This window comes from Cyrtonyx montezumae, unplaced genomic scaffold, assembly GCF_038088225.1.
Source record: "Cyrtonyx montezumae isolate F1298 unplaced genomic scaffold, pur_monq_1.0 scaffold_24, whole genome shotgun sequence".
NCBI classification, from domain to species: domain Eukaryota; kingdom Metazoa; phylum Chordata; class Aves; order Galliformes; family Odontophoridae; genus Cyrtonyx; species Cyrtonyx montezumae.
In genome coordinates, this window is record NW_027071981.1 from 4,143,553 (window position 1) to 4,156,385 (window position 12,833).

The 12,833-nt window shown below is 42.3% G+C and overlaps 1 protein-coding gene across 2 annotated transcripts in view; it reads left to right on the forward strand.

Annotated features, from left to right (window-relative positions):
- XDH (xanthine dehydrogenase) overlaps positions 1-8,771 on the forward strand; it is a 39,628-nt gene extending 30,857 nt beyond the window's left edge. For both annotated transcript variants that reach the window (XM_065739536.1, XM_065739537.1), the window contains exons 31-37: positions 940-1,014; positions 1,884-1,936; positions 2,403-2,517; positions 3,086-3,151; positions 4,696-4,884; positions 6,108-6,275; positions 7,178-8,771. In XM_065739536.1, coding sequence (XP_065595608.1) covers positions 940-1,014; positions 1,884-1,936; positions 2,403-2,517; positions 3,086-3,151; positions 4,696-4,884; positions 6,108-6,275; positions 7,178-7,228 — 717 coding nt within the window. In that variant the 3' untranslated portion in view covers positions 7,229-8,771. The remainder of the gene's footprint in view (positions 1-939; positions 1,015-1,883; positions 1,937-2,402; positions 2,518-3,085; positions 3,152-4,695; positions 4,885-6,107; positions 6,276-7,177) is intronic.
- The last annotated feature ends 4,062 nt before the right edge of the window (positions 8,772-12,833 follow it).

The following is a 12,833-nucleotide window of genomic DNA, read 5'->3' on the forward strand; positions in this document are numbered from 1 at the left end:
GATGAAAACTTGATGTGTATTATATTTTCCTTAAGCAACAGACAAACTTTCAAAAGGGACTTGCAGGCAAAGGATACCTTGCAACTTCTGTTATAGCTATTTGGGGGGACTGTCAGATAATGAATGACCACGTTTTTTTCCAGTTGCTTTTTTACTTTCTCTTCCAGTCCTTTTGGAGTGGTAGAATTTGAGTGTTTGTGTTTACTCAATGAACAGAACGAAGCATCCATTTAAGTGGCTAACTTCTTAGTGATTAATAAGACCTTATCTGTAGCAATATATTGTGCTGCAAATATTACTTGCAGGTGGCTTGTGGCCTGTGCTATTTAGCCAAAGATAGATAAGTTTTGTGAACTTAAAGCGAATATTCTTCAGTAGCAATGGCACAATCATGATCATCTCTGATGTGGGATGGTGCTATCAGTGCATCTGTTTGCAGAGCATGGGACTTTTCCATTGAAAAGACAAAATTAGTCCTGATCATTCTCAGGATGGAAGAAAAAAAGGAAAGATAACCTTGAAAGTTAAAAATCTCAACTTCAGGCTGGTTTTATTCTCTGCACAGTTTGAGGTTGAATTTTGGCAAGAATATGAATTTCCGGTGTTATGGGATCATCTTGCTAAGGTGACCCACTATGACTTGTAAAGTGACTGTGTATAAACAAACAGATTTAAGATATTTTATATTGAGCTGGAAAGGTCTGAGCTGTGTTTGGTATTCTCTTCTATCAGCACAATCTGTTTTAAATTTCCTTTCAGTCTACATTTCTTCTACATAGCAAGCCATTTCCTAGTGAACTTTGTTCCTTTTTATGATATACTAAAGTCCTAGAAACAATACTGCTTTAAAAAGAAGGCTTTTTGAGACTTGAAGTGCTCTTAATACTACAGACTGACTTTTCAAACCTTATAACATTGCTTTTCTTGTTTTGTTTTTAGAATGCATGTCAGACCATCTTAAAAAGACTTGAGCCAATCAAGCAGTCTAATCCCAAAGGGTCTTGGGAACAGTGGGTAAGCTGTCTGTGTCTGTCACTAGGCAAATGGGCATTCTCAGAGATCGTTTTCATTGTCAAACCCTGAATGCAGATATACTATCCAGCATCTTACTAACAAAGATCTGAGGAAAGAGAGCAAAGGAAGTAGTCAAAGCTTGCAAGGATTCATCCCCAGAACAATAGTTGTGACTGATTGTGGTGTCTTCTTATGACAAACTTTACCAAATCATGGAATCACGGATTGGCTTGGGTTGGAAGGGACCTCAAAGATTATTTGTGTCTGACCTCCCTGCTATGGGTGGGGTTGCAAACCAGTAGATCAGACCACCCAGGAACCCATCAAGTCTAGAGAGGTAACCTATGTCTCTGTAGTAAGGCTCATTACTTCATTGCTCTGTAGTAATGAAGGATTCTTTGACAGAGATGACTCTGACTTAGCAGCCAGTGCTCCTTGACTGCAATTTCTTTATAACCTCAATGAGAGATTGAAGTGCTGTAAGGCTCTCAGATTGTTTTTAAAACCAAGTTCTCCAGGGGAGGAGCTTTGGCTGAGAGATCTGGTTGTCAGGACAGAATTTCTCCTGGCCTCCCTCAAGTCCAGGAGCATGGCAGTTTAATCTTTGTCTTTGAGACTGAAAGTCTAACTGAGAGTCAAATAAGCACAAGCCAATCTTACAGCTCTGCTGCTCTGCTTGGCAGCTGCTGATCAGGCAATTTGGGGAATCAGTTGCAAGAAGACATTTCACTTGGTACCGCTGGCACTGAGTAGTGTGTCAGCTGTCTGTCACCAGACGCCTTCTGTTTAAGTCCTCCTCAAAATGTGTTTGGAGTGTTCAGGCACCAGCTGGACAGTAATTGTTTTCAAATTCTTATTCACTTTGCCAGATTAAAACTGCCTATGAGAGCTGTGTTAGTCTGTCAGCCACAGGATTTTATAGGTGAGTGAATATTCGCACTGCAAAGGTGGTTTTTATTCAATTGCATAGACTGTCCAGGGAGATTCTGGAAGGATTTACAGCCCTAATTCCTCTGTCACTGCTCTGATTCAGGACTGCACGCGCTTTCCTACCTAGAAACATTGCAAATGACCTTCAAGAAATGTTTAACTGCATTCAAAAGCTACTGGATTTGCTACTGGATTTGTGAGAATGAGTCCATATTAGTCACCATAAGCCCCAAGATCCGTCAGAAAATAAAGATGGCTAAAGTAATTTCAGTTGGGTTTGGGAATATAGGGCAGCTTTATCAGACTTCTATTTATAGTTTTTTAATGCTTTTCATTTTTGCATGGACTTGATGGAGGGGATAAAACAAGAGCGAATTAAGATTTTGATAAATTGCACTGTGGTTGAATTCCTCTTGACTGTGGAATTAAATCTGATTTTGTTTTTACTCTGCATCAAGAATTCCTGATGTTGGCTACAACTTTGAAACGAATGAAGGGAAGCCATTCTGCTACTTCAGTTACGGCGTTGCTTGCTCTGAGGTTGAAATAGATTGCTTGACAGGTGACCACAAGGTGAGGGGGTCAGCAGGGAAATAGCCCTCTGTGTTTGGGTAAAGGAAACATTCTCAGGGAGTTAGAGCAAATACTGGGTGTCAGCCTCTTCCTAGCTCTGTCATTGGTCCAGAGTGACCTTTAGTAAATTTCTTAACTTCTGTGTTCCACAGTGCAACAGTCTGTTAAGTATAATAAAATGGTAATTATCTGCCCTGCAGGGGTATTGAGGAGCTGAGTGGATGATTGCAAAAGTTATAGGATTTGTTTATGGTGAGAGATAGCAGCTCTGTGTTAGCACAAAGGAACACCAATGTATCAGAATTGAGTTAATCATTAAAGATAGCTCTGGGATCTTTTAGAAAGAAAGAAGAAGGAAAAAGATGACTCAGTAGAATCTGACCTTTTGACTCAATGGGCTGTGCTCAGGTACAGAGATAACAAAGATAACAGGAAGAACTGAGCTTGACATAGATAGTTGAACGCTGGCCAAGTTTGGGTACTGGTGGATGTATTCCTCTTCCTCAAATGAAACCACGGTGCACCAGTTTCAACATCTGTGTTGATTTATTCTTTGTTTCTGTCTTAGAACATCCGCACAGACATTGTTATGGATGTTGGCACCAGTCTGAACCCAGCCATAGATATAGGGCAGGTAAGTGAAATAGTCTCACATTATTCACAATATTCAAGACCATGTTGCACTCAAGCTTTTCTAGATAAATCATTATCCCACTCTAGTTTGTGCCTTTTCAAATTTAATTTGGGTGTCCAGTGAGGTATTTTAGGCTGGCTATGAAAGCTGCTTTGACACACGATTAATCATGCAGTAGACACAGGGTGATGAATCCAGATAATACTACTATAGAGGAATAACCACACCCCAGGGCCAGTTTCTGCCATGTGGAATACATCATCTAAATCCTGCAGTTGATCTCTATGCTCCTGTCTGTCAATGGCAAGCCCTGTTTAATTTAGTGAAAATTCTTCTGTGGTTGAGAGTTGGGGCAGTAGGTGCTATCCTCCAGCTGCTCTTTGCAGGGATCTCAGTAAGAAGATTCCCTGGCAGGGACTAACCTACTAGTCAGCAAAAAACAAAAACAGGAAAAGGTAATAAATATAAGGTTATCTGATATACTGCGATGTATCATCAGGTTCATGCTTGCCTGGACAAAATAATCCAACTCCTTATCTAACTGTAGGTGTCAGTATAGTGCAGCACTAGTGATGCTGCTGCAGGGTTTATTTCTGTAACTCAAGTCTGCCACAGCTGAAATAAAACTTGGAAAGCATAATCTTTTCTGAAAGAGATGCTTTCCTTCAGCCACTTCAAAGACAAAGGAGCCTTTGTATTCTCAACCTGTCAGTCTGGGTTTGGGAGAAAGAGATGGGTTATGTGGAGCCTGTCAAAGAGACGGCAATTTTCTTGCATCCCTTCGTGTATTGCTGCAGAAGACCTGGAGGAAAAGAGAGAGAGAGAAGCTGCATAGCTGTGGGACCACAGGCACATGGTGCCAGGTTAAGGAACGCTTGTGTTGAATCCTCAGAGCAGTTTATCAAATCTCCCTGTGGGCACAGAGAGCAGAGCTTCCTCATATAGGACTGCTGTACATGCTCCTCTCACAGTCACTCCCTTTATCTTCTTGTATTTTTTTCCTCCTAACATTTACAGTAGAAAAATTGCATAAGAAAGGCTTTGATGGTTGGATGGATACGGGAATGTCTTTGCACATGTCTGATGCTGTCTTGAGAATAATCAATACTTAAAGTGTCTGGAAACAGTGATATAAAAACACTAAATGGAAAATAATTTGCTTTCAGGTATATTTTATTCTTGTCCTTTGAATTGTCAGCAGGTACTACTCATTCAGTGCTAACCTGCCTGTGAAGGAATCAGTGTTTTTGTATTACTTCTTTTTCTTGCTTTATTGACAAGTTCTTGTAGTGCATTTACAGCATACCTGCTTCTCTGTATGTGTAAATGGCTTAATCTACCAGGGAAGTGCAGTCACACCTACACTGTGAACATGGGAGTTGCACAAAAGTTCCAAGCTGTAATAAACAGAAGGGTTTAGAAAAGTGGGGATTTGTCCAGGAACCAGAGGGCTGAAAACTCTGGTTGAAATTGCCGCTCTTGGTCTTTTGTGGGGAAGAACAACAGAGAATAAAGAACACAACGTTGTATGGATGTTTTTGTAGATAGAAGGAGCATTTGTCCAAGGCATTGGGCTCTACACCATGGAGGAGCTGCGCTACTCACCTGAAGGGAACTTGTACACTCGAGGTCCTGGGATGTATAAGATCCCAGCATTTGGAGACATCCCAACGGAATTCTATGTGTCACTTCTCCGCGACTGCCCCAACAGCAAGGCAATTTATTCATCCAAGGTATGCTTGCATGACCAGTAGGCCTTTTACTGCTCCAGGCTTTTATGAATGCTTGATAACCGTGCACATGTCAGAACAGTTGATTTTGTTATCATAGGATTGTTTGAGTTGGAAGGGACCCCTAAAAGCCGTCCAGACTAACCCCCACGTGATGACCAGGGGACACCTGCAGCTCCATCAGTACTCAGAGCCCTGTCCTGCCTGACTTTGGCTGTCTGCAGGGATGGGGCACCTACTGCCTCTCTGGGCAACCTGTGTCAGTGCCTCACTGCCCTTATTGTAGAAACCTTTTTCCTTACATCCAGTCTAAAACTTTCCTCTTCTAGTTAGAAACCATTTCCCTTCATCCTATCACACAGACCCTGCTAAATAGTCCACCCATCTCTCTCATAGCCCCTTCAGGTGCTGAAAGGCTGCTCTCAGGTCTCCCGGAGCCTTCCCTCCTCCAGACTGCACATCCCCCCCTATCTCAGCCTGTTAGGGACCTCACAGGGAGGTGTTCCATCCCTGGCATCATTTTTTTGTTATGCTGGCTTTATTCTGGGTTCAGGATACTTATCCGTTCTTTTCCAGAAATATGTATGCTATCCTTTATTGCAAAGATGAAGAGAAATGGCCTGAACGTTGCCACTCTGATTGTCCAGAAGAGAGAACTGAAACAAGTTTGTTGTTCCAGAATCTGGAAAGGGGCTTGGCAGGGACCTCAGTGCCCTGTATTAGGCAATACTTCTGTAATCCCTGAGGGAGGCATTCCTGCTGGTATGCAAGGACCTCCAGTGATAGGACATCATGTGCTCTGCCTATGCCATTCACCTCTGCCTCACCCGATTAGCCTTCACTACAGTTTTTGTACTATCCAAAGGGATGTGGAAATGAGTTAGTCTTTTTATCTTTTTAGTAGTTGTCCGTGTTAGAAATCTCGTATTTTCATATTGTCTCTTTTTAAAATGGAGTGGGCATTGTTCACACCTACTAAACCAGAAGCAGTTTTAGCTTGCTGTTTCCTACCTCTGATAGACTAAGATTCACACCTGGAAGGAGAAGGTACTGTTTTGTTGTGGCCTTTCCTTGTTGATCCAACCTGGTAGATTGTGAATTTACAAGGCAGGAATGAGAATAGTGATTACCATTTAGGACCTGCTCATCCTTCTGTCATTCTCCTTGGTCCTCCAGGGCCAGGACTGTTCTGAGCTGCAGTCTCATCTTGCTTGTGCTTTGTCTAGGCTGTGGGAGAGCCTCCTCTGTTCCTGTCTGCCTCAGTGTTTTATGCCATTAAAGATGCTATCTACTCAGCAAGGGAAGACTCTGGCGTGACTGAATCATTCAGGCTGGACAGCCCTGCCACCCCAGAGAGGATCCGCAATGCCTGTGTGGACACCTTCACAAAAATGGTAACTTTTCATAGCCCTGACTAGTCTACCCCACACTGTGTGCTGGGTCTGTGCCCAGAGCTGAGATTAGGGTGGTGTTCAAAACTGTGGATGTACTTAAGGAGCTGGTTTTTATTTCATGAGCATTATCCTTCATTTAATGTTACCAAATGAAAGATAAAATCTACAGACTGGCATTGCTAGGGCTAGGACAGGCAGTATCACTGAAATTGCACTTCATCCCTCCATCCTCCAAGTGCAGTTTGTAGAACAAAGGCTCTGACTTAATCTGATGCTCCGTACTATTGTCTCTTAGGGAATCTACACTGTAGCCCCACTCTGTGATTTATTAGCCTTCCCTGGTTAGGAAGAGAAAGAAAAGTGTTACCAGAAATGCTTACTTCTGCTGAATGTTATTACCTCAGGTTTCTCCTTAGAAGGTCTGGGCTTGCCCTGAAGGAGTGCAGGATTTAACACTGTCACCCTCTCTCCATGAGCTCCTTATCTGTCGCAGTGCTGTGATGGGGCTGCATGGAGCAGATCCTTGCACAGATTCCTGCTGATTCCTCTGTGACTTGCCTGTTCACATGGGCATCCTCCAGGCCCTTGTAATCTTGAACCTTACTGTTAACAGCAAAACCTGGATGTCTCAGTGTCCTCCTCACTGAACATCTGCATGACTGATGGGGAGGAGGACACCAAAGTGAATTTGAGAGTCTGCACAAAGTGCTGACCTCAGCTGGCCTTCAGCTAGAGCCAAGAACAACATCTAATGTAATGCTACAAAACAGACATCTCCATTTCAGTATGAGCACAGATCTTCAATGATGCAAAGACATCTGCCTCAAAGGGAGCATCTGAACCCAGATCAGAACCCTCCTTTGTTCTTGCTGCTTACTGTATTTTTTTTTTCTTCTTTACAGTGCCCTTCTGCTGAACCAGGGACCTTTAAGCCATGGTCTGTGCGTGTGTAGAAGGATAGTTGGAGGAGCAAACTCTCCTTGTGAAACTGGTCTTACAATGGAGGGACCATAAAGCACTGGGACTGTAATGGAAAAAAAAAATCCATGTTCATGTGGCTCATCTACTGTGATTCATAGAATTTCCACATTTAATGCTCAATCACTGTTTCCTCTTAGAGAGGAGATTGCTGCCAGATTATAGCTGTGATGTAGATTCAAATGAAGAGTAAAGTGCAAGGTGATGTGATCCAGGTGTAGTTCAAAATCTTATAGGTTTCATTTAGAATTGCTGCACTGATGAGACATGCTCTTGTTGCCAGAGAGTATGCAGTAGCATGGTTATTGTTTTGGGGTTGTTTGTTTTAAACTGTGGGAAGAAAATTATCACCTTGACACTTTCTGCTGGTATGCCAAGAAGGACTTAAAAGCACTGAACCCAAACAATCCTCTGGTGGAGATGGAAAAGGTATGAGGGGCACTGAAGGTTGACTCTACTGTGATCCCACAGCAAAACTGCTAGATACGTGACGGGAAAATAAGGAAGAACATTGATGTTAGCTAACTGTGATGAAGGTTGTGTGTATTATGGTGGTGGTTTGGAGGTGCACCTTAAAATGTGACCAATAGCTGATTGGTTAAGCTACGTGAGGGTTTCTTTGTCTTTGACAAAGCTTTGATGATTCTTAGTTCGTGTGCTACTTGCTCTGACTAAAGATAAAAACTCAAGATGCCAAGACTTCTAGCAAGATGTTGATTCATTTGACACGTTCAACCTATTTCCTCCTCATCTCTCCCTCATCACTTAAGCAGCAGAGGACATCAGAGAAAGGACCATGGAGTCATGAAATATTACTGGTTGTTGTTCCCAAGGCAATTTATACCAGCCTGGGTGAGGGCCTGGACAAGGATGGACAAAGCTGGGGGATGAGTTGGCTCTGGGCATTCTCTAGGGTCAGACTCTCTCATGCTGTGGCCTTGCCATCTTTACATTCAGCAAAACTAAGGGTTATCTTGAAAAGGAACTGTTTGTTTTGCTAAAAGGATTGCCTAAAAAAAGGTGCTGATTATGTGATGTGTTTTGCAGTGAATGCATTTTTTGGTATTTGGATTTAAAGGTGGGCATTCTTCTGCACAGGTTTTGTCACTGTCAGATTTGACACTGCAGCATGCTTTCTCTAAATGATGCCACGTACTGTGCCTCCTCCTCATGTGCAAACTTTCTCTGGTCCACAAATACGTGAAAATGTCCTTTCCTTTTGTTAGCACTCCTAGGGCCATCAATAAATATGATGCAAGAGACTGCAGCACTGTTGTCTTAAGTGAGAATTTGCTTACATCCTACTTGAAATTGGCCTCCATCTTAGGGCTTGCTTTGAAATACTCTTTGAAGCACTCCAGGACAGTCTGGAAATCTGTAGGTGTAATTCTCAGTTCTAATAGGCAGTTTTCACAGGGTTAAGGCCTATCCGTGCCCTCATGGCCCTAACAAACAGAGGCTGGATTCCAAAGCCATGCTGCTATTTTAATGCATTATATGGAATTAAAAGAAGAAAAAGAAAGCAGTGAACAACTGAGAAACCCCTCTACAGAGTCATGTCATTTAATAATAATCCTACTAGACACAATACTTGTGATGCTTATCTATTGAACTCATGTTCTGCAGCAGACTGTAATTTCAGGGTGAACAGCCTAAAATTGAATCTCAGATTTTCCAGTTCAGTTGCACAAAATTTGCACTGAAACTTCATTCCTGGACTTAGATGTTGCTTCTTACATTAACTACCAGGCCATCAGAGCTCCTTCTTTGCTTTGTAACCCAATAACAGAAAACAGTTCTGAAGTTGCATTGCCTTCTCAAACCAAATATACAAATGGCACAAATAAATGGGCATGTTGTTTTTGCTATGCATTTCTTTCTTGTCAGTTTGTTGTCTTCTATATAACGGAAGGAAACCTAAAGAAAATTTATTTTTCCAATCTGGAAGTCAGAGTTAGACTTGCTTCTGGACTCTCAAAGTCTGTGAGGAACACTAGAGTCAGGCCCCACGTTTGGAAGAGGTCTTCAATTGGACAGAGGAAGATCTGATATTATCCAGCTGAATGTTGGCATCTTTGGATTCAAAACAAGGTGGAAATATTGTAGCATAGGTTGTGCTCTGTGCATAGTTTGTACTTTGGTAGGCAAAAGAGAAGAAAAATAATAAGTGTTCATAATTCAACTATTGATACGAGAATCTGAACAAGTAACTGCAAAATTCCCCATGGTAATTTTTCTGCACAGGTCAATGGCCACTGACTGCCTGAAAATGAAGGTTGATCACAGCAGTAGATTTCAATGCCATTGATGAGAGCTTATATTAATAAACATGGCACAGAAGTATTTTTTTTTTTTTGCTCTGTGGTGGAAAGGACAAGTAATCAATACCTTTGTGTCCATGCTGAAGCTGAACTTTGTACTTGGGTTGAAGACTAAATGATGGAGCAGCTCTTCTTTCCCCACGTGCTCTTGCCAACTTCGCAAGGATGGGAATGGGACAGGGAAACTGGAGCAGGGCTCAGCAGGTTGCACTTCAGCAAGTATGAACTGCTGTGGATCCACCTTCGCCAGCTGCAAAGTTGCGAGGATAAACACGCATCTCATCATGCGCAACGTGTTGTTCTGTGACAGGTTTGAGTTTCAGATGCATTGTGGAAATAAATCCTAATTTTCTGAAATGGTATGTAGCATTTTACAAGGCTGTGGGTGAGTACAAGGGGCTACCTAGCATTACAAACATGTACAGTAGAAACCTCTTCTTTTTTTTTTTTGCCTTGAAATTCCAAAGAATCAGGAACTAGGTTTTATACGCAATATCTGCCAATTATTTTCAACATTTCCCTGACGTAAGACCTTTCATCAGTTCTCAAAATGCTTAGGCTTACATAGGAAATAAGCCTGCATCCAGGTGGTAGCAATAACCAACAGCTGTGTGCTCACAGTGCCATCCTTTATGCAGAATAAAGTTGCCTTATACTGACATCATGCTCTATTTTGGTGTATTTTTTCCAAATTTAGACTGATTTTATCAATAGTTTTGCTTGACATTGAAAGGAATTTGATAGTCTCAATAAATCTTTCCCTGCAAGAGCAGTAATATCTACTTTCAAATGAAGCTTTAAACCTTGCTGTGCTTGCAGACACAATAACGCACAAGCTGGGAAGCATTAACTTGAGAGGTGTGGAATGAATCTGTGCTCATAAACTCGTACTTGGAACTTAAAATCCAAAGTCTGTGGGAGGTGCTCTTTAACATTTGCTGTTTCTTCTCCTGTCAAGTGACCTGACCTGTTTCAATATACATTCTAAAGCCTGAGTAAGATGTGGCACTATCTTTATGTATGCAAAGTACCCCGTACTTGATCATCTGAGCATGCCCTCAGTGAGTTTGCAGACACCAAGCTGGGAGGAAATGTCCATCTGGGATCTGGAAACGTGGTTCAATGGGCTGAGGCTAGTGGGATGAGCTTCAATCAAGCCCTGGTCCTAACTAACATCAATAGGACAAGAGATAATGGCTTTAATGTAAAGAAAGATTTTTAGATGTCTTAATAATCTTTTTCCTTCCTTTCACTCCTCCGGCCTTCTGTACTCTTTCCACAGATTTCCTTTTCAAGATGTCAAAATGTGAGTTGAGCCCTCTTTAGCACTGTCACCTTTAAATAAAGCTGCACTATCTTCCAGCTTTACCATCAACCTGTGGGTTGCACTGGCTTCTGGTAAATGCTGTGTGTATATAAATTTCAATTAAGGCTGTGATAAATTTATTTAAATGACACAGTATAAGTTCAAATCGCAGCAGTATTCTCCTGATGTATTTCATTGGTGAAATTCTGCTCTTGGGGACCTTGTAGGTGTAAAGAAGAGAACACCAGAGCCAGACCTTCCCTCATGGTATCATGAAATAGCAGGGACAGTCCAAGGTGATCCTTCTGGGCAAGACAGGGTCTAATGCTTACTTCCTTAGGATGAGTACTACGGGGAGGAGCTACAAGAAAAGGAAGGGGCATTTTCTGCCCCATAGAGAGATGCAGGGATGTACAGCCTTCTTTCACTAACACTTAGTGAAGCAAAGGCGTCGCCATAATCTTCATGACCCAGTTTCAAAATGCCCTCATAGGTACAGAGGTGGAAACCAGGCCTACAGCCTAAGATCTTGAAACCCAAAATGAAGTGCCTTAGAAGAGCCAGTTTTATTTCTCCGTGACTTCCTTTTTTTGTAAATCATTCCTCCTTTATCCACTGCTGGGAAAGATGAAGAAAATGGGTTTTCTCAAACCCTTGAGATATTCACTGTGGAGAGACAGTAATAGATGGATTCACCATGTACCCTTGACATACAGGATTGGCAATAGATGATGTTTGCTTCGTGGACAGCATCAGTACACAGTTGCATCAGTACACAGTTGCATGAGCACCCAGTTGCACTGCAAAGGGGCTTTAGCAGTAGGTTGGACTGAGTGATCTCCAGAGGTCCCTTCCAACCCCTACAGTTCTGTGATTCTATGAGAAAAACAGTCAAGGCATAATGCTTCAGTAAGTACTTGTCTCTGTAGAAACCAATGCTAATAACACCTAAAAGCATCTATATAATGTCTCTGCAGGTAGAAGCTGGGGTGTCCAGAAGGCACGTTCAGGAAGGGGGTCTACCAGCCATCCTCTTGCACAGACCCAGAACTATTTGGGAGGAGTTTCCAGAATTAAATATACCAGGATTTCTTCTTCCTGCAGCTGACAGAGAGGTTCATGAGAGTGTACTGTCTGTGCCACTGTGTAGAAGTGTGCAAGGGCAGCACTGCAGTGCCAAGCCTTCCTGATGCCTTGCCAGCTCTGTGGAATCACCCCAAATGATAAAGTCAGGGAAAATGCTTAAATTTCTTCAATCTGATTTACCAGCAGCTTAGGGTTAAAAATGTATGTCTTGGCCCTGAGTACACTGTGAACCTTTTCTGCCACCTACGTCCCATGGACTACAGTGGACATGGAACTTGCCTGAACAAAGCCCTGGGTGCTGCTAATGCATAATAAAGGAGAGAGCTTGTTGTGACTACCATGCCAAAACCATTGGGTTGTTGCATGTTTATTTAAGCTGCTGTTTCCCACACCTATCACAGATTCAGTAAAGGAGCTCGGTGCAAAAGAAACGGCTTTAGGCAGAGATAAGTACATATTCATGTAACCATTGCTGCTTTCTTGTGTGTATTCCAGCCCATTTGTAATGTAGGCCATTCTCATGTATTATAACAAAGAAAATCCCAAGTCCTTCGTAAAGACTAATGTAATGATGTAAAAATGTAGGGAAAAGCAGCCACCAGTTCTGTTTGTTAGTCACTGCTCCCAGTTCATAGAATCATTAAGGTTGGAAAAGGCCTCCAAGATCATCCAGTCCAACTGTTCACCTGTCACCAGCATTTCCCCAGCCTGCCAGAAGCAGCAGCTGCTGAGTAAGTGCAGGAGAATGCCAATGGTTCCTTCCCACCCATACAGTGCCCTCCTGTGTATTGCCCCACCTCCTATAGTGGTGTAAATGCCCCTTATAGTGCTTGTTATGCACTATATGCAACCCCCATATAGTGCTCA